This window comes from Ursus maritimus, unplaced genomic scaffold (genome assembly GCF_017311325.1).
Source record: "Ursus maritimus isolate PB19 unplaced genomic scaffold, ASM1731132v1 scaffold_18, whole genome shotgun sequence".
NCBI lineage: Eukaryota > Metazoa > Chordata > Mammalia > Carnivora > Ursidae > Ursus > Ursus maritimus.
The window spans coordinates 7,514,832-7,541,486 of record NW_024424230.1 but is presented as its reverse complement, the minus strand read 5'-3'; the positions used below and the strand labels follow the sequence as shown (position 1 = coordinate 7,541,486).

At 38.7% G+C, this 26,655-nt stretch overlaps 1 protein-coding gene across 2 annotated transcripts in view; it reads left to right on the top strand.

Moving 5' to 3' along the window:
* Positions 1–24,731, top strand: part of SOCS6 (suppressor of cytokine signaling 6) — a 39,424-nt gene extending 14,693 nt beyond the window's left edge. For both annotated transcript variants that reach the window (XM_040632442.1, XM_040632441.1), the window contains one exon: positions 19,087–24,731. In XM_040632442.1, coding sequence (XP_040488376.1) covers positions 19,212–20,819 — 1,608 coding nt within the window. In that variant the 5' untranslated portion in view covers positions 19,087–19,211 and the 3' untranslated portion in view covers positions 20,820–24,731. The remainder of the gene's footprint in view (positions 1–19,086) is intronic.
* Positions 24,732–26,655: the final 1,924 nt, after the last annotated feature.

Sequence of the window (26,655 nt, the reverse complement as noted above, 5' to 3'; positions counted from 1 at the left end):
GTGAAACCTTCTATGAGCCAAAATAGTATGTGAAGTGAAGGAGCATTTATTATTAATTTATATGGGAAATGTTTTGAGCATTTCCAGGCCCCAAAAAATAACCTCTTTTAGGCTTTTCTGATTACCTTAGAACACATCTTGCCAACGGCTACGCAGAATAAATGAGGTAAAGCACACATGCTCACAGATGCAGTTCGAAGCTCTGGCGGCTGGATGCTGAGGCGCTGAGTGCAGTTCCTGGGAAGGAGCTGGGGGGCGCCGCGCTCCCTGCTTGAGTGAGTGCGGCCTCCACCCTCCTCACTGCCAAACAAACAGGGAATGCTGTTTCTGCTTTTTGCCTTTTCCATAAACGCCAGAATCGTCTGCAGATTTCTTCTGGTCAGCAAAAACAGGTACTGAGGTAGGTCTTTTTGTAAAAGCAACTTGGCTTAAGGCACAATTCAAAAAGCGGACGATACCTGTATAGAAAACAACAGTCTCTTGGGCTTCCTGACGCCTTGCGCTAGTCACTGGAGTTGCAGTCATCGATAATGGATATTCTTTGAGACATTTATATGTAGGCATATAATGGAATCATGTTTGCATCTTGTTTTGTAGCTTGCCCTTTATGGACAATGTGTTTTGGGCCTCTTTGTTTATCTGCATCATATTCCATCGTATTGGTGGATTATAATTTATTAAAGTAGTCCACTGATTTTTGTTGTGTATTATTTTTGTTTTCTGACATTTAGGTTAACTCTGCATTTTTGCCAAAATAGATAATTCAGTAAACGTATAGCGAATAAATGGGCTTATTCCGTAGAATCAGTTCTCTGATCTTAAGCACACTCATAATCTCTGCCTCAGCTTCCCCATCTATACAGTGGGAATATTACTGTTTTGACTACTGTTAGCTGCAAACACATAGCTAGCCTAAAAGGTGCTGGGTAATGTTATGAGGACATCACATATATTAATACATTTACACCTCACAACTGACTTGAGTGGTAAGTACAGTTATTTCAAAGATCACACAGCTGTTAAATTGTGGACCCAGGAAATACATGAACTCATGCTTTGTGGTTCCAGAGGGGTGCTTCCCACTGTGTTAGACTGCTTTGTGCACAGTACCAAACACACAGGGCTCCAAGGATTAAAAGAGAGGCAGTATATTCAGAAGGCCTAAACCAAAGCCTAGTGTGTATTAGGCTAATGTGTGGCCTATATTTACCAGTACTAGGTGAATGATCAAGTAATAGTAGCTTTTAAAAATTTAATGCTGTAGGGAACATCATATTCCATATGTCATTGTTTTTGGCATGAGTATATATCCAAAACACAAATTCCTAATCACATAATTACTTCGTTAAAACATATGTGAATTTAAAATTTTGATAAATATTTTCAAGTAATTCTCCACCAGTTGTACCAGTTTATACTTCAGCAGTGAGTTATGAGCACTCAGTTTTTCATACCCTTGCCAATATTGTTATTGATTTAACTTTTTCAAACTCATAGGTGAGAGGTATTATCGTTTTGTTTTCCTTTTCAGGGCACTTTTTAAAAAAAGATTTTATTTATTTGTCAGAGAGAGAGCACACAAGCAGGGGAAGTGGCAGGCAGAGGGAGAAGCAGGCTCCCCGGTGAGTAAGGAACCTGATGCGAGACTCGATCCCAGGACCGTGGGAACATGACCTGAGCTGAAGGCAGATGCTCAACCAACTGAGCCACCCAGGCATCCCTTTTCAGTTCATTTTTTAAGTTGAGATAGAATATACCTACAGTGAGGGGCACTTGGGTGGCTCAGTGGGTTAAGCACCTAACTCCTTGATTTTTGCTCAGGTCATGATCTCAGGGTCATGAGAGAGAGTTCTGTGCTGGGCTCACACACAGTGTGGAGTCTACTTGGCCCTCTCCCTCTGCTCCCCTCTCGCTGCGTGTGTGTGTGCCCGCGCGCACTCTCCCTCTCTCTCTCTCAAATAAATAAAAATCTTTATACCTACAGTGAAAGTCAGCCTTTATAGTGTACAGTCTGTTGAGTTTTAACAAATATATTCAGTCATGTAACCACTACCACAATCAAGATATAGAACAGTTCCCAGCGTCCCAGATTCCTTTAATTTCTTTGTTATGAATGAATTGAAAATCTTCTAGGGTGATGATTGGCTACTTGAATTTGTTTTCTCCCTCTCTCGCTTGCTTGGTTTCTTTTGTTTTCTTGCCTTTCTTCCTTCTTTCCTTCCTTCCGTTATTCTTTTTGTGTGAACTGTCCTTTTGTATAGTGTGCCCATTTACTTATAGAATTGTGTGCCTTTCTCGTACTGATTTCTAAGAGCACAGTCTGTGTTACAGAAATTAATCCTTTGTCATGTGTTTGCAGTTTTCTTCCAGTTTATCTTTTGGCTTTAGTCATGCCATTCTTTTGGCTATCCAGAAATTTATAAATTTTGCATTGTTAGATTGTCAATCTTTTCCTCTATGGTTTCACGGTTTTATGCTATGCATAGAAAAGTTTTCTGCAGTGCTAAGATTTTTTAAAAGACTTTTCTCCATCTTTTATTTTTTTTTGTTTGCGTATTTTATCCTTCTGCACAGTATTTTTATATAAGAAAGTAAAAGCTTTGCTTTCTCCACCACTCCCAAATGGTTATCCAGCTCACTCATCATTGTTTCTTGAATAATGCCTCTTTCCCCCAGTAGTGTAACATGTTCTGTTGGGCACATCCTCTTCTCATGTGAGTTTTAGTCTATTTGTTGACCTTCTAGTCTTTTTTCTCCCTCAGTTGTCCGTTAGATTTTTTTCTTTTTTCCTTGTTATATGTCCAAGTAAATTTCAATAGCATTTTATCTGGTTTCTTGCAAAAATATTGTTGATGTTTTCTTGAGATCTTGAGTAATGTTTTGACAAGATTTGATTGTTTTTTCCTAAGAATAAGATGTCTATATATTTAAATCTGTTATGATCCTCTGAGGAGTTTTAAAGTTTTTCATGTAGTTTTGGACATTTTTTAAAAATTAATTTCCTCTGAGGTTTCTAGGTGGCTCAGTTGGTTAAGCGCCTGCCTTCGTCTCAGGTCATGATCCCAGGGCTTCTCCTTCTCCCTCTGGCTGCCACTCCCCCTGCTTGAGCTCTCTCTCCCACCCCCCAAATAAATAAAAAAAAAATCTTTTAAAAAAATTTCATTTTTTTGGAAACTATTATAAATCAAATCTAGTCTTTTATTATATTTGCCTACCAGCTTTTTAAAAATAATTACTAATGATTTTTACATAAAAATTTTGTAAGTAGTCACTAGAGTGAAATTTTTTTTTTGTTTTCTTTTTTTCCCTAATAGTTGTTCAGCTCCATCTGTTGTATTCTAGGTATTCACTCGTGTCATCTGTAAATAATGACAGTTTATCTCCTCCTTTCCAATATTTATACTTCTTACTCTTGTCTAATTAATTAGCTCCTATGTTGAAAATAATGTTAATTAATACTTGATAATTGGCATCTTTGTTGCTGGCTTTCAGCATTTCTTTATTATTCACATGACTCTTAATTTTGTTATATATCATGTGTTAAATGTCCATCTACTTCTATTTTACAGTTTTTTGAGGGGGTTAGGATTACATTATTTTTTTTCTGATTTTGTGTGTGTGTGTGTCTGTGTGTGAGTGTGTGAGATTTATAGCTGTGTGTGTGTGTGTCTGTGTGTGTGAGTGTGTGAGAGATTTATAGCTGTGGTCATAGAATTTTGCTCCTTTGCTCTATGGTAAATTATAATAAATTTACAAATAATTAGCTGTGCTGGCAGTCCTGGGATGTACCTTACCTAGTTGAACTGTTTCCCCTCACCACTCCAGTGTTTACTGATATTTAGGATTTGTTTTTCAGTATTCGTAAGTAAGATCAATGGGGTTTTTTTTGTTTTGTTTTTAATGTGTTGTCTTAGTCCAGTGGTGGTATCAATGTTCTTTAGCTTCAGAAATAAATTTGGGACATTTCTTTTTCTATGTCCTGAAGTAGTTTAGTGAGTATTGTATTTAATGTTTTTAGTGACTTGTCCCTTTTTCTCCCCGAAGGAAGACAGGGCCATGTTAGTTCTTTGAGAACGTTCTCAAGTTCTTTGACAACTATTAGTTTCTTTTGGATTCCTGCCTCTTGTGAGTCAAATTTTGGTAATATATATTTTGCCATAAAATTACCCATTTCATCTAAATTTTAAATTTTTATTGCGTTTTCAGAGTACTCTCACATATTTTGGTTTCTTGTGGATCTGTAGTTACTTCATTTCTAATTGATATATATACGGTTTTCCTTTTCTCTTGATTATGACAGCCAGTTGTTCATCAATTAAGTTTTTTGTATTTGACCAAAAAATCATCTCTTACAATGTTTACTACTACTATTTTTTATTTTCTGATTCATTAATTTATGTTTTCATCTTTTTGGGGGGTGTTCTCATTGCTGACTTCTGGAATTGAATGCATACTTTGCTTCTTTTAATTCCTTACTGTTTATTTTTATTTATTTATTTTTAAATTCTTTACTGTTTAGTTTTGTAAACCTTTAAGGGTTTGAAGTTTTCTGGGAGCACAGTTGTAGGGTCTTGCAGAATTGCATAGTTTTTGATCTGTAGCATTTCCATTATGTTAGTTTATAAAGAATATACCATTTTTGTTCTCTCTGAGATTTCCTCTTTGATTCAAGAGGATGTCTGGTAATTTTTATTTTTCTGTTTTCCTTTTCAGTTTTTATTGTCTTGTGGTCATTTGGGGAGATATTTCTTTCTTTTCTTTTTTTTTTTTTTTTTTTTTTTTAGAGGTGGGGGAGGGACAGAGGGATAGGAAGAGAGAATCCCACGCAGGCCATCTTTGCCCACTAGGGCCCAATGTGCGGCTCTGTCTCATCGTCCTGAGATTATGACCTAAGCCCAAACCAAGGGTCTGACACCTAACCGACAAAGCCACCCAGATGCCCCTAATGATATATTTCTGATTTTTCAATTTACTGATATTTTCATTGTGGCCTAATATATTGTCACATTTGGTAACTATACCATAAGTTCTTGAAAAGCAGATATATTTTCACTTTTAGTACAGAATCCATATATCTAGTAGATAAAGTAATAATTAAATCTGTATTCTTCATTTTCGTTTATTTTCTTGGGCTGAAGAGATATTTTAATATTCCATTTTGTGTGTAAAGATTTTTTAAGATTTATTTATTTTGGAGAAAGAAACGGGGGGAGAGAGCATGAGTGGGAGAGGCAGAGGGAGAGAAAGAGAGAATTTCAAGTGAACTCTGTGCTTAGTGTGGAGCCTGTCTCGGGGTTCAGTCTCATGACCCTGAAATCATGACCCCAGAGGAAACCAAGAGTCGGATGCTTAACCAGCTGCGCCACCCAGGCATCCCTGTGTGTAAAGATTTTTGGCATTTTTATTTTCTTTGTGGATTTTACCTTATGTAATGTGCCCCTTTTTATTTGTGTGACCATTTTTCTTGAATGTATCACTGTCTTGTTATGGTTACACTAGCTGTCTTGTTCTTGTTAGCATATTCCTCTCTTCATTCTTTTCTGTTTGAGGATTTTTCCTGAAGCAATTAGGATTGGTGTTTGTCAGTTAATTTGAAACCTTCACTGAAGCATGGACTCATGTATTTTTAAACATTTCATTTTTAATTGAATCAAGTAAATATGTATTCTTTCATTAATATCCCTATATACGACCAGTGTCTTTTCTTTAAATATCCATTGACTGAATTCTGTCAGTCTGAGTTATGTAAAATCTGTCCTTAAATAATATATTACATGTGATTTCCAATTTGGCATTTCTTTTAAGTAGAAGTTAATCATATTTGCAAAGCAATCTTTGTACAAAGGCCTAGATTTTTTTTTAAAGCACTGTTTTCCTAGGCTTTTAGAGTGGTTTTGTTTACACTTAATTCCGTGAAAATTTTTTTAGCCATCTGCATTTATTTAGTGTTTACAAATCAATTATTTTTGTAGGAAGAACTTAAGAAAATACTTATTTGTTTGCATGCTTAAAACATGCAGTAACTTTAAATTCAGAAAAGTTTGGATGAACATCAGTCATACCCAGGAGGTATTTTATGTAATGGGGATATAACCAGTGACCAAGACTGATAACATTCCTGATCTCAAGTAGAATACAAGTAGATATGATTCACCTGGTAGAATAGGATAATCGCAGGAATGCTGAAGAAGAGGATAGTTCGATAGTGGCTGAGAGAGATTTTATGGTATTTTGAAGCTTTCTGAGACCACTGGTTTTAGTGTGTTTCCATATATGATGGGATTTTTAAATCCAGACCTGAAACTCTTTTTTCTAATAGTTTAGTTTATCCCAGTCATATTTATTGGCATAACAAACATTGGGACCTAAATTCTGTCATATTTCATGTAGTATTGGCCATTGCCCTGATTTTCTTTTTTATTATATGGTCTACTTTCCCTCTTTTCTCCTCCCTTTCTGGAAGGATTTTATTATCTGTTCTTTATTTTTCCTTTTTTATAAAGTTAATGGCAAGTAGTGTACTGACAGATTCAGGAACAATGGAGTAGAATCCAAGGAACCAAAATGGAAGGGCATGAACCGTGGTTTGCTAAGAAACTGGCAGCCTGTAGGGCAGAGAGACAATAGTGAAACTCCTTATCTTGCTAACTTCTTATACGGATGCCTTGCTTACCTCAAAGTCTTTCTCTTTGTTCTTTTAAACTGTCTTCACAGATAGTTTAAGCCGGTAGTTCTAAGTATGGTCTGTGGATCCCCTTTGAGAATGAGGCTAAAACATTATTTGCCATTCTCTGAAGGTGAGAAAGCAATGGTGGGTAAAATTGGTGGTGCCCTCCCATGACCATGGCAGTGGCACCCCCTGTGATGGTTTGAACTTTCATAGCAGTCTCCTGTTCTTTGCCTCGAAGCCCTTGTAGTAAAAAGAAAATCACAGTTACCTTTAAGAATATTATTGAGGAAGCTGTAAAAAATTGTTACACTTATTAAATCTTGGCCCTGGGTACACATCTTTTCAAAATCCTTATGATGAAATGCAGGTGTGTAGAGCATGCTTTCTACCACAGACTAACGGAAGAAGGGTGTCCCAGGGGAAGCGCTTGTGCTGTTGTTGGAGATGCTGAAATATAGTACTTTTTCATGAAACACCACTTTTACCTGAAATAACTGTTGACAGGGGCACCTGGCTGGCTTAGTGGGTAGAGCATGTGACTCTTGATCGTGGCATCATGAGTTCAAGCCCCACATTGGGCAAAGAACTTCCTTAAAAAAAAAAAACCTAAATAAATTAACAAATAAAAGAACCATTGACAAACTATGGTTTTTCAGCTTTGGGTCTTTAGTAGATACAGTCTCATAAATTCACTGACAGGATTGGTGTCAATGATAAATCCAAGCTTTCAAGCAAAAATTAGAATTGTGGAGAACTTGTGTCTCCCACTATTAAAGTATACTGCTTCCCAGTGTTTAGACTTTCCTGATGGGATCAGTCAGTGGTGATATTAACAAATGGGATTTTTTGGTACTGTATAATGAAATCACTAATATGATGTTATAAAATCATACATACGTGGAAGATGGATTCCCGAAAATGCAAGCTTAGACCAATGGATTTGAATGTAATAGAGTAAAGAAGTTATCGAAAGGGTTTCAGATTTCCCAGTGCAACTGACTTTTTAAGAAACTATCACTTGTTGATTTTTGGTATAATATCACAGGAAAGAATATCCACGGTTATATGAAAAGATGACTAAAGAAAATATTTCTCCCTTTCCCAGCTTTATATCTGTAGGAGGTTGGATTTTCTAATTACACTTTAACTGAAACAACGTATTATAACAGATTGAATGCAGTTGGAAACATGAGAGTCCAACTGTCTTAAGTCAGACAGAAAAACGATTTACAGTAATGTAAAACAGTGCCACTTCTCTCACTGAATTTTTATTGTTTGGGTGAATATATTTATTTTTCAGGAAAATATTATTTATGTTAACATGTAATGAGTATATTGTCATTGAAAAATGAATAAATATTTTAAAATCTCAGTTTTAATTTCTAGCAGGATAAGTTTCAGTAGATAAAACCCACATAGACAGAACTTTTGGTGGTCTTAAGTCATTTGTAAGCAGATGAAGAGGTCCCCAGACCAGAAAGCTGGGAACCACTGATTGAGCAGCAGGATGACTGCATGGCAGCCTGTCATGGGGGAGAATGGGAGCTGCAGTGTGGTGTGGCAGCCACGTTTGGATTCCACATCTGCTCTTTCCTTGTGACAATTACTTAACTTTGTTGGGCAAGCTTTAATCTCTCTGAAACCTGGTTTCCTCCCTTGTAAACTGGCAATAATAAAGCTGTTTTATTTGTTGAATGTTAAGTAGTTGATGTTGTATTTTAAATGTTTTCATTAGGTGTTTTAATGTCAAGCATGACTATCTCCAATCATTCCTTAAATAGAGGCTGGGAAATTGTTTGAAGACATTATCTTTTGCCCATACGAATAAAGTATTCATGTCCAAAACCTTTTCCCTTGAACCTTTATACACATTTTCAAGTATACGTGTAAACTTAAAATTTTACAATTAGAAAAGCAGTACAACTAATTCAGAACATTTACTTAGGCATGATGAGACAGATGGTAATCCTATAAAAAGATGGCATATATTTTTGGAAGTGCAAACAGAAAAACAGATACTCTTAAAACTTCCAGAGTGATCTTTGCCTAGAAAATGAAGGGAAGAGATAAAAGTCCATATGGCCTAATAGAACTTTTTATAGTTTTTTAATGTCTAGGATTGATTTTTGTTTATTTAATGTTAATGTTGAGTTGCATATGGATTGGTAGTTGAAAAAGGAATAATTATCAAGTAGATAATTACCAAGTACTTTTATTCTGCTTGTCAGTCTCGTTTTCTGTGAAATGGTTGCAGTAATGGGAAGCAGAGCCATCTGAACCCTAAGTTTAGTGGGGTTAATTTAAACGTGAATACATATTACCAGTTCTGCTGCTGGGGCAGTTGTAACACCCTGTTGCCTCTCACTGTGGAGCAGTGTTCTCCTTCCATTTCACTGCTGTGTTCACTCAGCACATTTTTATTGAGTGCCTTTTTTGGGCCAGGTATGCACTAGGTGCTGGGGATAAAGTATCAAAAAAAAAAAATTGACATGGTCTTTGCTTTCATGTAGAGTATAGATAGTCTGCTGGGGTGATAGTCATTAATCATATAGTTAATACAGACAGATCTGAGTACACATCTCAGATGAAAATTCTAGGCAGGAGAGGTGTGCAGTATTCTGAGGTCCTGTAATTGAGGGATTTCACCTACTCAGGAAGAGCAGAGCGTGGTTCCTTGAGGAATTGATGGATAAGCTGAGGTGTGAAGGAATTAGTGGGAGAGGAAAATGAAAAAAACATTTCAAATCAAAGGGGCAGTGTGTTAAAGGTTCTGTGTTAAGTGAGAATATGGTGAATACAAATGCTTTCAGCGTGATTGGAGCAGAAATCAAAGAATGGCCACAGCATGTTAAGGAGTTTAGTAACTATCGATAATAATGGCAAATTATGGCTTGAGGTAGGGAGTGTGGAAGGTGAAGGTGGGCGGGTATCTGATCACCATACCTGAATAGGTTTGGTGTCTAAAATTGATTTACTTATAATTACTGAGCACCTCCTACACCCTTGGTATGGTTCTAGACTCTTGGGAGGCATCAGTGGATAATGCAGAGTTAAAATCCTTGTTTTTGTGAAGCTTATGTTCTTCAGCGTCTGGAGGGGGAGAAGGACAGTGTAATACATGAGAAATGTTATTGTATGCTAGAAAAAAAGTAATGTGACGCTGTAAGAGGGTTTGTATTGCAGTTCACATGCCTGGTCAGGGCAGGTCTCATGGAGTAGGTGACAGCTGCGCAAAGACTTGAAGGAAGTGAGGGCTTAGCTGCGTGGCCTTTGCAGCAGCACCAGTGCCCTAAATGGCAGCATGTTCTCGGTATTGTAAGAGCATCAGGTGGAGGAGGGGGCAATGTGAGAATGGGAGAGTCACATTACGTAGGGCCTTACGAGTGTAAAGACTTGCGCTTTTTACTGAAGCAAATGGAAAGCATTTGGGGTTTTACTCTTCTGCCAGGTTGTCGATTAGATTCCAGAAAGAGCAGAATATATGTGGACAGATTAGGGTATATTGCCTCCATATAGGATGCCCCAATCCTCCAATGTACTCTTTCTTGTTCAGGCCTGTTTTCCACATCATGTTCTGGAGCTTTCTTCAGCTTCTGTACCTACTTTTCAAAGCTTACCTAATAATGGGTCTCTAAAGCTTAGGCTTACAGTTGATGTGGCGTGTCTTCCAGAAATTTTCCACCCGACCCCGGGATGAATCTGTATATATTTCTATTGTATTATCTGTGTCTGCACGCCTACACGCGCACACGCACATGTACACATTTCTTTTTTTTTTTTTTTTAAAGATTTTATTTATTTGACAGAGATAGAGACAGCCAGCGAGAGAGGGAACACAAGCAGGGGGAGTGGGAGAGGAAGAAGCAGGCTCACAGCAGAAGAGCCTGATGTGGGGCTCGATCCCATAACGCCGGGATCACGCCCTGAGCCGAAGGCAGACGCTTAACCGCTGTGTCACCCAGGCGCCCCATGTACACATTTCTAACGTCACGACTAGTTCATAACTGCAGACCCAGAAGGGTTTGCAGCTCTAAGTGTTTCCTGTCAGAGATTGTGTTTCAACCAATTAATAATTTTTAATTGAAGTTGAATGTTAAAGTCACTAAAATTATATCACAAAGTGGGGCATTATCAAGAATGACTTGTAAATGGAAATTAGATATTAATAAAACCTTTGCCTGCAGTTGATTCATGTTTGACTCTCTCCAGTGTTCATATGTTGAACCTGCAATTCTCAAACCAACCAGTGTTGAAAAATTGAAGAGGAGTGTGGTCTACCAGGGGAACTTGGGTAGTCCTCTCCTAGAGCTACAAGTAGTTTTTATGAAGAAACTGTTCGTCTGTTTCTTGGGTAAGGTATTTGGAGACTCCTGGGTTTTGTTTTTGATTTTGTTTTTGTCATCCAAATTACAGTCGTAGTGGGTTTGTATATGTATGTATGTTGAAGAGGATGATATGTGGGCTGAAAATTGGGAAGTGCATATTTAATCTAGAACATGTTGATATTTGAAACCTTTTTGTTCTTTTTAAAAAAGATTTATTTATTTTTAGAGAGAGAAAGAGAGGGCGTGTGTGCACACAATGGGGGGAGGGGCAGAGGGAGGGGGAGAGAATCTCAAGCAGACTTCCCGCAGAGTGTGAGCCCCATCTGAGGCTCAGTTTTATAACTCTGGGATCATGACCTGAGCCTCAAAATCAGGAGTCAGGTCTTTAACCAACTGAGCTACCCAGGTGCCCCGGAAACCTTTTCATTCTGAATGCAATTAGAATCAGACCCAAATACCTTGATGTGCTGTCTTATGCCCCACTCCTCTTCACAGCAAACAACACTTGAGGCACAGCTGGCTTCTGTGTTTGCATCTGCAGTTCCCACCTCGGCCCATGAGCTTGGCCTTCCCTCAGTCCACCTCAACCTTCCTTTGCATGACTGGCCTTGGCCTAAATATTGGCTTGTCAGAGAGGCCTTGGAGGGTTCTTCGGTGTTTATGGAATCTAGAGTAGGAACCTCTGGTATTCTCTGATTGCTTCCTTTTCCTTCATGGTATCTATCACAGTTACTATTTCTCATGTCTTCCTTGGTTTGTTTCCTGTCTGTGCTGCCCAGACAGCCTCTCCCCAAATAGTGACCACCGTGATGGCACGAGCCACTGGGCTATGTTACTTACTACCAGGGGCTGTTCTTCTTTCCACTTACAAGGTTTTCTCTGAAGACAGACTTTTTTTGTGGGTCAAGACTCCTTTTAGGATATGATGATAATGATGAAAAGAACAAGGACAAAATGTTTGGTCTGAGTTCAGGGGCTTCTCAGAGCCCTAAGACCTGCTTGTGGATTTTACCCACACCCTAACATCAGGCAGTCAGGTGCAGCCGGAAAGCAAAGTTAGGAATCACCATATACCCTCCCCTGTCTCTTTGTTTACAGTCTGGTTTGACTGACAGCTTTTAATTGTTGGTCATGTTTAAAGTTTACTGCTTAAGGATACTATATCAGGCTGTCTCTTTCCAGCCTTTTCCTTCCATTTCTTTGACCTGTCTTGGAGCTCACAGATGTCATCTCTTAGTTTTGTATTAAACAGCTTAACTTCTCTTGGATCCGATAGAGTATCTTACACATGGAGAGGGGGAAGGACCTTAGAGAGCTTTATGACAGAAAGGAAGTCTGTAGTACCTACTGTAAGATTCAGATACTTTGTGACTTTTATTTCCTGATGATAGCATAATTCATATATCTAATGCCATGGATGCTCTGTTTTTCACCCATGCTCAACTTTTCAAAAGCAAAAAAAATTTTATTTTTAGATGTACTTCTGTAACTATGTGGAAGTAAGTAATGGGGGGTTGGCATTTAATATTTTTACTTCTTTCTCTTGACTAGTATTTATTCGGTAGAATTTCTTCAGTAGCCTTTACATGCCTGAACACGGAACACGTGCCATGTGAAAGTATGGGAATAGATTCTGTGTGGTAGAATGTGTCTACTGATTGGCAGGTGTTTTTCCATGTGGCCTTTTTAGATGGAATTGCCAGTCCTGCATCATTTGTGATAATAACTTTTGATTTTGTAGAAGATCGATTGCTCCATTTTAATTAGAGGAGATTTAGCCAGTTTTGTACAGTGTGATTTCCCTCTCCCATCATTCCTATCATTTACTTAATAGTCAAGGAATATTTATTTGATGTCAAAGAATTTAAGCAATATATATTAAATATGTAATGGTAGTTCCTGATTAGGAATATAAAAATGAATGAGACATGATCTCTATCTTCAAAAGCTACAGTCTGGGGAATAAGATATGAATAGGATGCCAGCAATTCTGGGTCACTATGTGACATAATATTAAATAAGTGCAGGTTGAATATTTGGAGTTCAGAGAAGGGAGAGAGAACTTCCTTCTGACAGGGTGATCAGAGCACATTTCAGGAAGAATATTTTTTTCAGGAATTCTCTGGAAGGTGGATTAAGAAAAAGAGAATGTTTATCGGGAGGAGGGAATACTATAAGCAGGCACAGAAACAGGAAAACAAAAGCCTTTGTTATTAAGATTGAAACTGAACTAACATTTTACACCATTCCTGGAAAATTAAGTGGGCTTGACCCTATGGGTCAGGCTGTAGGTTGATTTACATATTTGGGTTTGAGAGATGTTGGAGTGACAGTCTAGACAGACCATATATATAAGCCATTCTGGATGTTGATCCCTTGATCTAGTTCATCAGAAATTTGCTGATTTTCAGTAAGTTTGCAACATCCCTGTTACTGGGGCTGAACATGTTTGTTTTGTCTCATGTTTGCATCCTTTAGTTTTATATTTTATAGCTATTAATAATTAAGTTTTCTTAATCTGTGTGAATTGATGCCCAGTTCTTTTATGAACAAAATTGGATTTGTTGTGCTAGTGAGCCAGAAGATTATCCCTAACACAGGAGGTTTTATTAGTCTTCAGGTCACCATTTCAGCCTGTTAAAAGACAAATAAATGCAATTTCTATTGCTATGAAGAATTGTACTTAAAAGTTCTTTCTGGGGGCACCTGGGTGGCTCAGTCATTAGGCATCTGCCTTCAGCTTTTAGGTCGTGACCCCGGAGGTCCTGGGATTGAGCCCTGCGTCAGGCTCCCTGCTCAGTGGGGACTCTGCTTCTCCCTCTCCCTGTGCCTGCTGCTCCCCCCTGCTTGTGCTCGCCCTCCCTTTGTCAAGTAGATAAATAAAATCTTTAGAAAAAAGAAAGTTCTTAGCATTATCTCCTCCAGTCCCGTCCATGTTGCTGCAAATGTTGTGAAATCGTTCTTTTTGGTGGCTGAGTAATATTCCGTTGTATATATGGACCACGTCTTCTTAATCCAGTCATCTGTTGAAGGGCATCTAGGGTCCTTCCACAATTTAGCTATTATGGACAATGCTGCTATGAACATTGGGGTGCATATGGACCTTCTCTTCACTACGTCTGTATCTTTGGGGTAAATACCCAGTAGTGCAATGGCTGGATCATAGGGTAGCTCAATTTTTAACTTTTTTTTTTTTTTTAAAGATTTTATTTATTTATTTGACAAAGATAGAGACAGCCAGCAGAGAGGGAACACAAGAGGGGAGTGGGAGAGGAAGAAGCAGGCTCATAGCAGAGGAGCCTGATGTGGGGCTCGATCCCATAACACCGGGATCACGCCCTGAGCCAAAGGCAGACGCTTAACCGCTGTGCCACCCAGGAGCCCCTCAATTTTTAACTTTTTAAGGAACCTCCACACTGTTTTCCAAAGTGGCTGTACCAACTTGCATTCCCACCAACAGTGTATCCTTTCTCCACATCCTCTCCAACATTTGTTGTTTCCTGCCTTGTCAATTTTTGCCATTCTAACTGGCGTAAGCTGGTATCTCAGTGTGGTTTTGATTTGAATTTCCCTGATGGCTAATGATTTTGAACATTTTTTCATGTGTCTGTTAGCCATTTTTATGTCTTCATTGGAAAAGTGTCTGTTCATATCTTCTGCCCATTTTTTGATTATTTGTTTCCCGTGTATCGAGTTTGAGAAGTTCTTTGTAGATCTTGGATACTAATCTTTTATCTGTAGTGTCATTTGCAAATATCTTCTCCCATTCCATGGGCTGCCTCTTAGTTTTTTTTTGACTGTTCCCTTGGCTGTGCAGAAGCTTTTTATCTTGATGAAGTCCCACAAGTTCATTTTTTCTTTGTTTCTCTCTCTTCTCTTTGGAGATGTGTCATGAAAAGTTGTGGCCAATGTCAGAGAGGTGCTCTTGTCTTGCCTCTAGGATTTTGATGGATTCCTGTCTCACGTCGAGGTCTTTCATCCATTTGGAGTTTATCTTTGTGTATGGTGTGAGAGAGGGTCAAGTTTCATTCTTTTGCGAATAGCTAATGCTAAGTGAAATAAGTCAAGCAGAGAAAGACAATTATCATATGGTTTCACTCATTTATGGAACATAAGAAATAGGAAGATCGGTAGGAGAAGAAAGGGAAGAATGAAGGGGGGGGTAAACAGAAGGGGGAATGAACCATGAGAGACCGTGGACTCTGGGGAAAAAACTGAGGGTTTCAGAGGGGAGGTGGGTGGGGGATCGGGCCAGTGATGGGTATTAAGGAGGGCACGTATTACATGGTACACTGGGTATTATACGCAAGTAATGAATCATGGAACATTACATCAAAAACTAGGGATGTTCTGTATGGTGAAAAATAATAAAATAATAAAAAATCATTATAAAAAAGAAAAAAGAAAGTTCTTTCTGGTTAAGAGAAGTAAATGGACCTTTCGGTATACTTAGGTTGTCCTGGTTTTCTTAGCTTCACAAAAGAATTTGACAGATGAGATCTCAATCCTTTTTTTTTTTTTTTTTAAAGATTTTATTTATTTATTTGACAGAGACAGAGACAGCCAGCGAGAGAGGGAACACAAGCAGGGGGAGTGGGAGAGGAAGAAGCAGGCTCCTAGCGGAGAAGCCTGATGTGGGGCTCGATCCCAGATCGCCGGGATCACGCCCTGAGCCGAAGGCAGACGCTTAACCGCTGTGCCACCCAGGCGCCCCGAGATCTCAATCCTTTTGAACTGAAGTTTCATTAATTTTTTTTAAGTTTTTATTTTTTTTATTTTTAATTTTTTTAAAGATTTTATTTATTTGAGAGAGTAAGAGAACAAGCGAACGAGCAGGGGGAGTGGCAGGCAGAGGGAGAGGGAGAACTAGATTCCCCGCAGAACAGGGAGCCCAACACAGGGCTTGATCCCAGGACCCTGAGATCATGACCAGAGCCAAAGGCAGCAGCTCAACCAAATGAGCCACTCAGGCACCCCTAAGTTTTCATTTTTTCAAGTAATCTCTACACCCAACTCAAACTCACGACCCCAAGATCAAGAGTCACATGCTTTTCCTACTGAGCCAGGTGGATGCCCCTGAAGTTTTATTCTTTATTCTTTTTGTGCCTTGTTTAAGACATTTTATTCCTATCTCAAAGTCTTAAAGTCATTTTATGTTTTGTTCTAACTAAAATGAGATTTTCACTATTAGATTTTTTAAAGATTATTTATTTATTTGAGAGAGAGAGCGCACAAGCAGAGAGAGCTGTAGAAGGAGAGGGAAAAGGAGAAGCAGGCTCCCCACTGGGCTGGGAGCCCCACATGGGGCTTGATCCCAGGACCCTGGGATCATGACCTGAGCCAAAGGCAGGTGCTTAACTGACTGAGCCACCTGGGCGCCCCTCACTATTTGATTTTTAATCTACTTATAATTTGTTTTCACTGCTGGTGTGAGGTATGGAATCCAGTGGTCTCATTTTTCCAGATGTATAACCAGTTGTCTTTGTGGTGAGGACTAAATCGTGTCCTTTGCCATTGGTTTGCTTTCTGTCATGTGTCAGGTTTCCATGTATGCATGGCCCTGCTCCCTGCTTCTGTGTGTGATAGTGTTTTGTTGTTTGCAAAGATTTCTGCAAATATTTCCTTGGCACACACCTATGTAGTATTACAGAATTATTTTATGTTACTCTGGAGTAATAATTATTTGCAGCAGAATGTATAACTGACTTTCAAGCATTTTTAAAACTTCATACTGTCATGAAGGATGTGCACATGCAATGTACAGATTTTCATGAAAATACTTTTGCCTTCCTAAAATATTTCTGTGGAAAGGCAAGTTGATATGATAATTAGTATGGAAACGTTAAGTGTGGTAGGTTCTGTGACCTCAGTGGTTGACGACTCCCAGAACAGTGGCGTAGTTTGTTATTGGGGTGTGTGGGGTGTCACAGTTAGGGCTCAGGGCTTGCTCATCACAAGCCCATGGATTGGGCTCGTGTGATGCAAACGCGTTATTGCTGATTTTTACCAGAAAGCCACTTTGTTCATTTTTACTTACTATTTATTATTTCATGACACGCAAGATATTGGCTCCTTTCTATTGATTTTTTTTACTTGTTGACCTTTTAAAATTTCATTGTAATTTTACACATATTGTTATTCCCAAATGAACAGCTTATTTTGTTTACTTGCATTTCATATCAGCCTCTTTCCAATGGCAGGTCGTAATGCATCTTAACCATATACCAACAAAATCTCTAAATTCCGCTGTGCGGCGGTGTTATATTTGCAGATGTACCTGTCACAATCACAGTGTGTGGATTGTTATTCTTGTGGGGAGAGATTACGCGTACTGGAATCTGTCTTTGGCTACAAAATCTACACTGTCTACTCAGAAGGAATGACTTGCCAGCTAAAGTATATTGTCATTATATTCTCCATTTCATGTTTATGAATGGCCATATTTTTGTCAAACAAATTAAAATTTTTAATAACTTAAATATTATATGTTTATGCTGAGGTGGAAGATAATGGTACTTGGTTAGTGAGTTCATCTAATATACAACTTAATATAATGTTTAAAAAGTAACTGGTGCTCCTAGTACTTATATGCATTTCATTTTTTACAACTTGCTCAAAAACACAGTACGTGACAGTAAGACTTTTTAAAATTGCTTTTTCCTTTATGGAGATGATATTGCTGATCCCCTGATAGATTGATCTGAGTGGTTTTATTAAAAATGATTTCATGCAGATTCTATGTGCACAGTAACCAAATCCTATCTGTAAAGTAAATGTTTGTAAGGTATCTCTCCCCTCAGTTCCCACCGTGTTATCATCAGTATATTGCTAGTAGGTTTGTCTTGTAATTTGTCCATTCATACATCTCTCTGTGCTACTGGATTATGAGGCCATAGACGATTTATTGATCTGCATATAACTGTATAGTGCTGGGTATGTAGCAGGGACTTAGGAAATGCACAGTGAATTCATGAATGTCATCAAGCTTAGAGCTGTAGTCTTTTGCCAAGAAACAGAGTGGTGCTAAACTGATGGGTGGGGAGATTGGAATCTTGCTCTTAGTTTTATTAGCATTTTGCTCAAGTCAAGCTAATCATCTTGTTAGGGCATTATACTTTGGTGGTTGCAGAGACTGCAGAGCTTGGACAGAGGAAATAAAACATTATGTGTAGTTTAAACAGAAAGTCTTTGCAAAGCAGTTACTACTGGTATCAGTATTACTTCTGGGGCCAAAATGTTTCCCTATAAAATGACATTCAGAAAGTCTTTACAGAATTAAAATCCTGTCTTTTCAATGATGGAATGTTGTACAAGATAGTTTAGAAAATATATTTTTGGATACAGAAGTAAAAATTTGCCAGGGGAAATTACAAAAGAAGAAGAAGAAGAAGAAATAATAATCATTCTGGAAATATGCTTCATAGTCTTCAAAACAGACCCACACTTAGACCTATCTGGCTTTCCTTGGTTGTGCCCCAGAGGTGAGCGTGTCTCAGGCTGTGCTAGGCACCAGGAGGGTGAAGTGGAAGCGCCTTTTTCTCAGGGAACTCACAGGCGTAAAGGGACATTTCTAGACTTCTTCCAGGTTGTCCCAGATAATGGGATTCTTTTTATGTATTTTTACAGATGTTTAAATATTTGAAAGTGTGTATAAACTGTTGAGGAATCAGCCAGACTTGTTATTCTGCCAGTTTGACTGCGTGTGTGCTGTTGGTGACACAGGCTGGCGGCTGGGGAGGCGGAAGACAGTGCGAGCCGGTGCAGAGGCTGAGCGTCAGTCTAGCAGAGTCGTGTTAGGAAAGACAAGACCACCTTACTCAAAAGCAAGGTGCAGAAAGGAAAGAGGAAGATGAGGGTTTGTTCTTCAGGCATTATGAGATGTTTGTCAGACGCTGACCACGCAGTGACCACACAGTGGACCGTGAGCTGTTCCTGTAGAAAGCACCCCCGCGCTAACGGAGCTGACCTTGTTGCGAGCACACTCATGTGTCCTTGTTCAGATGCTAAAGGATTCAAACTGAGTAAAATAAAACTTCTGTGAAAATATTTTGTAATGTGACTTTTTTTTAAATTTTATGTTTTATTTTTTAGAGAACGGCTCCAAAGGGTATATGAAGCCGGAAAAGTACATAGATGCAGCATTGCAGCCTGTCCAGATGTGTGAGGAGAGTATTCCAGAGAGAAAGTGATCCTCTTGGAGTAGGTAACTAGTCATAATGAAGAAAATCAGTCTTAAAACCTTCCGAAAATCTTTCAACTTGAATAAAAGTAAAGAAGAAACGGATTTCATGGTAGTACAGCAGCCGTCACTCGCCAGCGATTTTGGAAAAGATGATTCCTTATTTGGTAGCTGCTATGGTAAAGATATGGCCAGCTGTGATATCAACAACGAAGACGAAAAAGGTGGAAAAAGTCGATCAAAAAGTGAAAGCCTAATGGGTACGTTGAAACGACGGCTGTCTGCGAAACAGAAGCAGAAAGGCAAGGGCGGCACAGCCTCCGGGAGCTCTGCTGACGAGGACACCTTCTCCTCCTCCTCGGCACCCCTGGTCTTCAAGGATGTGCGCGCTCAGAGGCCCATCAGGTCCACGTCGCTCCGCAGCCATCACTACAGTCCCACGCCATGGCCTCTGCGGCCTACAAACTCGGAGGAGACGTGCATCAAAATGGAGGTGAGAGTCAAAGCCTTGGTTCACTCTTCCAGTCCGAGCCCAGCCCTGAATGGTGTTCGGAAGGATTTTCACGACCTTCAGTCTGAAACCGTGTGCCAGGAACAGAGTAATTCACTCAAGAGTTCGGAGTCTCAGAATGGAGACTTGCATCTTCACCTTGATGATCATGTGCCTGTAGTTATCGGACTTATGCCTCAGGACTACATTCAGTATACTGTGCCTTTAGATGAGGGGATGTACCCTTTGGAAGGATCGCGTAGCTATTGTCTGGACAGTTCTTCTCCCATGGAAGTCTCTGCGGTCCCTCCGCAAGTGGGAGGGAGCTCCTTCGCCGAAGAAGAGAATCAGGTAGACCAGGACCTAGTGGTGGCCCCGGAGATCTTTGTGGATCAGGCGGTGAATGGCTTGTTGATTGGCACCACAGGAGTCATGCTGCAGAGCCCCAGAGCGAGTCATGATGATGCCCCCCCACTCTCACCGTTGCTACCTCCAATGCAGACCAATCAAATCCAAAGGAACTTCAGTGGGCTCACCGGCACAGATGCCCACGTGGCTGAAAGTATGCGCTGTCATTTGAATTTTGATCCTAATTCTGCCCCTGGGGTTGCAAGAGTATATGACTCAGTGCAGAGTAGTGGTCCCATGGTTGTGACAAGCCTTACAGAGGAGCTGAAAAAACTCGCGAAACAAGGATGGTACTGGGGACCCATCACACGCTGGGAGGCAGAAGGGAAGTTAGCAAATGTGCCAGATGGCTCTTTTCTTGTTCGGGATAGTTCTGATGACCGTTACCTGTTGAGCTTGAGCTTTCGCTCCCATGGCAAAACACTTCACACGAGAATTGAACACTCCAATGGTAGATTTAGCTTTTATGAACAGCCGGATGTGGAAGGACATACATCTATAGTTGATCTAATTGAGCATTCAATCAGGGACTCTGAAAATGGAGCTTTTTGTTACTCAAGATCTCGGTTGCCTGGATCTGCAACTTACCCGGTCAGACTGACCAATCCCGTATCACGGTTCATGCAGGTGCGTTCTTTGCAGTACCTGTGTCGTTTTGTTATACGTCAGTATACCAGAATAGACTTGATTCAGAAACTGCCTTTGCCAAACAAAATGAAGGATTACTTACAGGAGAAGCACTACTGAAAGATTATGAGAACCCTGCATCTTGCACTTTGGGAATAAGAAAAAGAGATTGAAATACAGTTTACAAACTTTCATTGCTATCAAAATCTTTTGCTGCCATACTATTTCAGTTTTATGTGTAAAAGTAATCAATTTGTTTAGGGGTGGGGAAGTGTCAGCAAGGTGTCTTGGGTTTATTTTGGTTCTTTAAAAAGGGAAGTCTTGAGGTTTTGGAAGTGTGAATTATCTTTCATAAATGTGCAGAATAATCACAATGTGAATTATCAGATTCTCCTTAACCACCCCCCCAAGTCCTTTGCTGCTATCCACTGTGATTTTTATGCATTAAAAGCACATTTCATGTGTATTCAACCCTAAGTAAAGTTGAATGAAACTTACAGAATGAATATTGTTATGTCTCTTTAAATGGCCCATTTTCAAAGATCGTGTTGAAGAAACATACCCGTGTGATAAAACGCAGAATTTACACATACACTGAAAATGATTTTTAATCTCGTACTTCAAAAAGATTTATTTAGAACTACGATTTGACATAATTTTGGGTATTGGAATGCAGATCTGCCACATATCTTTTACAACACTTATTTCTAAATTGTTTTTGAGGTTGTGCTGTTTTTTGGTTGTGAAAAGTTGAATTTTTCTTTTGCTTTCATTTTCATCTTGTGGTTTGTCTATTTTAATAAATGGCCTTACGTGAAAAAAAATCATAAAGAAGTGTATACCACCAACTTAGAAATTGTTGCCTTTTCTGTCTTTAAGCTCTGGTACAAATTGGAATAACAGAAAAAGACCTATGAGACTAGAACTGTTACTGAAGAGAGACTAGATGATCATAGTTTCCTGTGATAGTAATTTTGTTGTGTGAATTATACTTTCCTTTGGTAAAGTGTTTTATCTGTGATTTCTTTAGCTTAGTCAACATTTTCTTTGGGTGAACTTGACGTAGAACTGATTTTCATAACAGGACTCGATTCTCTTGCAACATTTACGTTTATATAAAGTTTTAAATTGATTTGAATAGAAGACATTGTTTTAGAGTTGGATTTATATTCTTTTACATAGTCACTATTAAGAAGTGCTAGATTTGACCCTTCCTTCTCTCCACCAAAAAAAACAAAAAACCTGATGACTTTAGTTGAAAAATTGTGGAAATTGTGGAGCATCCTGTGAGAATATTAAAACCATATCAGATATATGGAAGTCTTGTTGCCTACCATATATACTGCCATTTACAAATAGGTTTTTTGTTTTGTTTTAAATTTAGCTAAATCTTAAATAAATTGGCAGGCATCATTGGCTGTTCTATCTCTGATTCAGTTGCTTGGTTTGGGGGACAGAGAGGAGTATGTTATCCCCAGTACTTTCGTTATTTTGAAATTCAGTGTTTCTTCGCTTCAGTGGGTGTTTTGGAAACACCCCATCTAGAAAATGTTTCCATCTCAGATGAAACATATAATTTAAGACATTTCTTCCTTTGCCACTCAGTTTTCCTATCTCTTACCCTTCAATTAAAAGTAAGAGTAAAGGTCTTAGGTCACCCTTAATGGCTTTGTCATTCAGACATACCAGTATCCTTGTTTTTTTGTTGCTGTTGCTGTTGTTGTTGTTTCTGTTTTTTAGGGTCAGAACTGAGAAATACCAAGAAAAGGCACAATAATATCGTGTTATGGTATTTTGACTTAAAGGGGGAAAGGTACTTAATTTTGGTGGAATGTTGATTGTACCTTGTCACAAAGACTCCTCTTTCATTTTCTGATATGTTTTCACCTAATAAGATGGAATATGGAGTATACTGTAATAATATAATTTAAGTGTTCACTATAAGCTATTTGGATTAAGAACTATTACAGAGTTGTAAACTTATCAAATTAATGCAAGACATTTAAACTATTTTTTTGCAAAACTATTTATTTTTAAACAATTTAAAATATATCTAGGGTGAGTTAAAAGTCCCTGTGCATCTATATTAGATGGCAGGTATTGTCACAGAGTCACTGTGTATTAATAATAAATGTTGAAATGGCTTCTCCGTGTTTTTAGAAGCATTTACATGTACTCTTTGTGAGATCATGGTGCACAGAGGTCTTTGGACTGCCCTGAACCCTGTCTTCGCATGTGGGCATAGCCTGTTCCCCACGTTTTCCTCATGATACCATGTGTTCAAGATCTAGCTGTTTAGTTTCAAGTTAAGATTGTTTTGATTTTCATCTAATTGTTTTTAAAATTGTATTTTGTGTCTTATGGAGGGCAAGTCTTGATGCTGTTCTAATTCGGAAAGCCAGTTTTTTATGTGCTTTCGTATATTCATAATATAAAATACTTCAAGGTGAAATGCCCTATTCTAGTCCAGTTTGAAATTGCTAGGGTCTGATAGTATATCAATAAAAGTAAAAGTATTTCCCAAGAAATTATTTACAAACAAAGGAGTACTGCGATATTTTCTGCTTTTGTGTAGAGAGAACCATTTGGCGTAGGCAGCACAGCCTAATGCGAAAGACTGGCTTTATAGGATACTAAAATAAAATAGTCTTTAAAAATGGAAAGGAGAAAAGAGATAAATCTCCATCCTGTAGTTTGGTCTAGATACCATTTGGGTAAATTTCTGGATTCTACTGAATGGCAGTTTGGATGGCGTGGGCACAACCTGTAAGTGATTTTTAAATATGTGCTTCTAAAACGTCTGAGCTCAAGGCAAGAAAGAGAAAACAGGAAAGCTGTATCCTTTTGTCATAGTAAATGAATCAGAGTCTTTTTTTTTTTTTTAATCAAACATTACATCACAAAACACGATGGAGGCCAGAAGCTAATTCTAGGCTTATCAGGACACTATTAGGCATTTTTATAAATAATAAAGCTTAGAAAGTACTTGAAAAATATCTCACTCTTTCTCTTTCTAAGGAAAACTGTTCTCTTTCTACTTGGTGCAATAATCTGGAAATCTAGAAGGTCAAAAACATATCACAGGAAATGATCATAGAACTAAAAATAGTTTTTAAGGAAACCGGCTACAAGGGCAACCATCTTGCTGTTGAAGAAAATCATGTGCCAAAAGGCTAAATCATTGCCATATAGGAAATAAACATAAAGTATACATTGTAATTTCTGAGCCAGTATTACTGAAACAGGATAAAAATTACTGAAATCTTAAATAGGTTATATGCCGTGTCCCTGCTAGTGCTACAAATCTAAATATCTTAACGCTTTCAGAAACGCCAATTTTAATCATGTACATTTCACATTATATATGAGAGATAATTTGCTTCATGAATGATTCAACATAATATATATTAAATCTTAATGGCTTGTCATCGAATGTGAAGTCTTAATTTGAAAATGAAGTCACACTACCAGCAATAGACAGTTTTGTTGAAAACTCTAATAAGGAACAATTGCCAGTTCCATAAATAACTAAAATTCCAAAATAAAGTATTGGTACGTTAGTAATCAAAGATTTGGTTCCTTTTACTACTTTTTAAAATCCTATTAAGAAGGGGTTTTTTTAATAAACATTCTTTTTATTGATCTGTCATATTATGGTGAATGTGTAGTTGCTGTTTCTGAAAAGTGATCCAAACTCTACATCCAGAGATGATGAAAAATTCTTATAGAATTTTGTAATAAGTATACATGTTGGGTTAAAGAAATTTTATAGTTGTTGGAGTGCCATGAAATTAATACTTGCAATCCAGATTGCTGTAGTTTACACTTTTTCTGTATGTTTCAAATCAGGTGTGTACCATTTGTACTGAGAACACCACAGAATGAATTATCCAAAGTCCATTGATTTTAATATGTGTTTTGGTTTGTAAACAAATTATAGTAATTTCTTGCACATTTTTGGAAATTAATTGTATAAGAATTTATGTATCTGCTTCTAGATACAGTGTGTAAATAAAAATTTCATTCACAAGATCTGCCTTGTGGTCTATTTAATAACCTGGATAACAGAGTCTGATTTTAATTAAATCAGATTAACTAGATCGTTACTGGATGCGCCATAAACTGGGCAGAGACTGGAGGGTAGGGACCAGCAAATTTAGTAAAAAAAAAAAAAAAAAAGGAAAAAGTGAAACAGTGTTGCTCACGGGAGACATGAAATGAATGAAGAGCCAGCTAATGTTACTACTGTCCTAAAAGCCTTCAGCATAGAGGCGGGAGTGATCTGGTAGGACATCTAGTAGACCAAGACTACTTAAAATGAGGGTAGTAAACTTCACTGGAAGAAGGTTGTGCTGAAACATCTTTTAAAAGTTTTTGACTCTTGTTTTCTTCTTTTGCATGACTTGTCTTGCTAATGGGTGATGTACGCCAGTTGCTCTGTTCCCACTCTCCCTCCCCCGAAGCCTTCTCCCCAAAGTCCATGGCTCCATAATGCCTGGGCCTGACACTGGCAGAGAACGCAGTCGTAGTGGCGTCTGAGTAAGTATCCATTTCTGAGCACAGTGACTTTGCACCAAACTGCCGGGGTTACACTTTTTGTCTTCAACTGCATTTTTCCTACTTAGGACCAGGCAGCTTTGCCACCTCCCCTAAGGAGTTAGTAGAAGGTCCTCTTGGGAAAGGCTCCATTAGATTGTAAAAGCCAAAGAGGTTGACCAGAGCAGGGTCTATAGGGTTTATGAATAGGGCCAGTTGCCTTCCTGGAGGTCACTTTGGGCTATCAAATCCTGCCTGGGGCTTAGGTCACAAGCGAATTTATAAAATGTTCTCTTATTAGCTAGGTGGGATTCAGGGCACCTGGGTGGCTCAGTGGATTAAGCATCTGACTTCTTGATTTTAGCTCAGGTCATGATCTCAGGGTTGGGAGATTGAGCCCCCTGATAGGCTCTGTGCTGAGCATGGAGTCTGCTTAAGATCTCTCCCTCTGTCCCTCCCCCTGCTCTCACACTTGCACATGCACGTTCTCTCGCTGGAGGAGATAATGCTAAGTGAAATAAGTCAAGCGGAGAAAGACAATTATCATATGATTTCTCTCATCTATGGAACATAAGAACTAGGAAGATCGGTAGGGGAAGAAAGGGATAAAGAAAGGGGGGGTAATCAGAAAGGGGAATGAAGCATGAGAGACTATGGACTCTGAGAAACAAACTGAGGGCTTCAGAGGGGAGGAAGGTGGGGGAATGGGATAGACACGTGATGGGTAGTAAGGAGGGCACATATTGCATGGTGCACTGGGTTATATGCAACTAATGAATCATCGAACTTTACATCAAAAACCAGGGATGTACTGTATGGTGACTAACATAATAAAAAAACATTAAAAAAAAAGTAATAAAGTTGAACAGACACCCATAGTATTAAAATAAATAAATAAATACACACACACACACACACACACACACATATATTCCATATATATGTATGTATATATATTCCATATATACATATATATGTATGTATATGGGATTCTACCCAAGGATCCTATTAGAGAAAGCCTCTTCCCTTGTGCAAATCTGCTCTCTGGCTCTGCCTTACCTCCAACATTTTCTTTTTTTTTTTAAAGTAGGCTCCATGCCCAGCTTAGAGCCCAATGCAGGGCTTGAACTCAAAACCCTCAGATCAAATCCTGAGCTGAGATCAAGAGTCAGACACTTAACTGACTGAGACATCTGGGTACCCCACCCCTAACAATTTTAAGAGGTGGCCTCTCTGCCCCCTTCCACTGAAATTCTGAAGCCACCTGTTTACCTACTGCCTTTGCCACAGCCCATTTCCCTCTCCTCACTGTAGTCCTTGGCATTCTTATTTTCTTGTGGCTGGCAAGTGGTGAGCACCATTTGTCCCAGAGAATTAGCATCCTCACAGTGGCTGTGGGGTGTAACAAAATTGCCCAGAA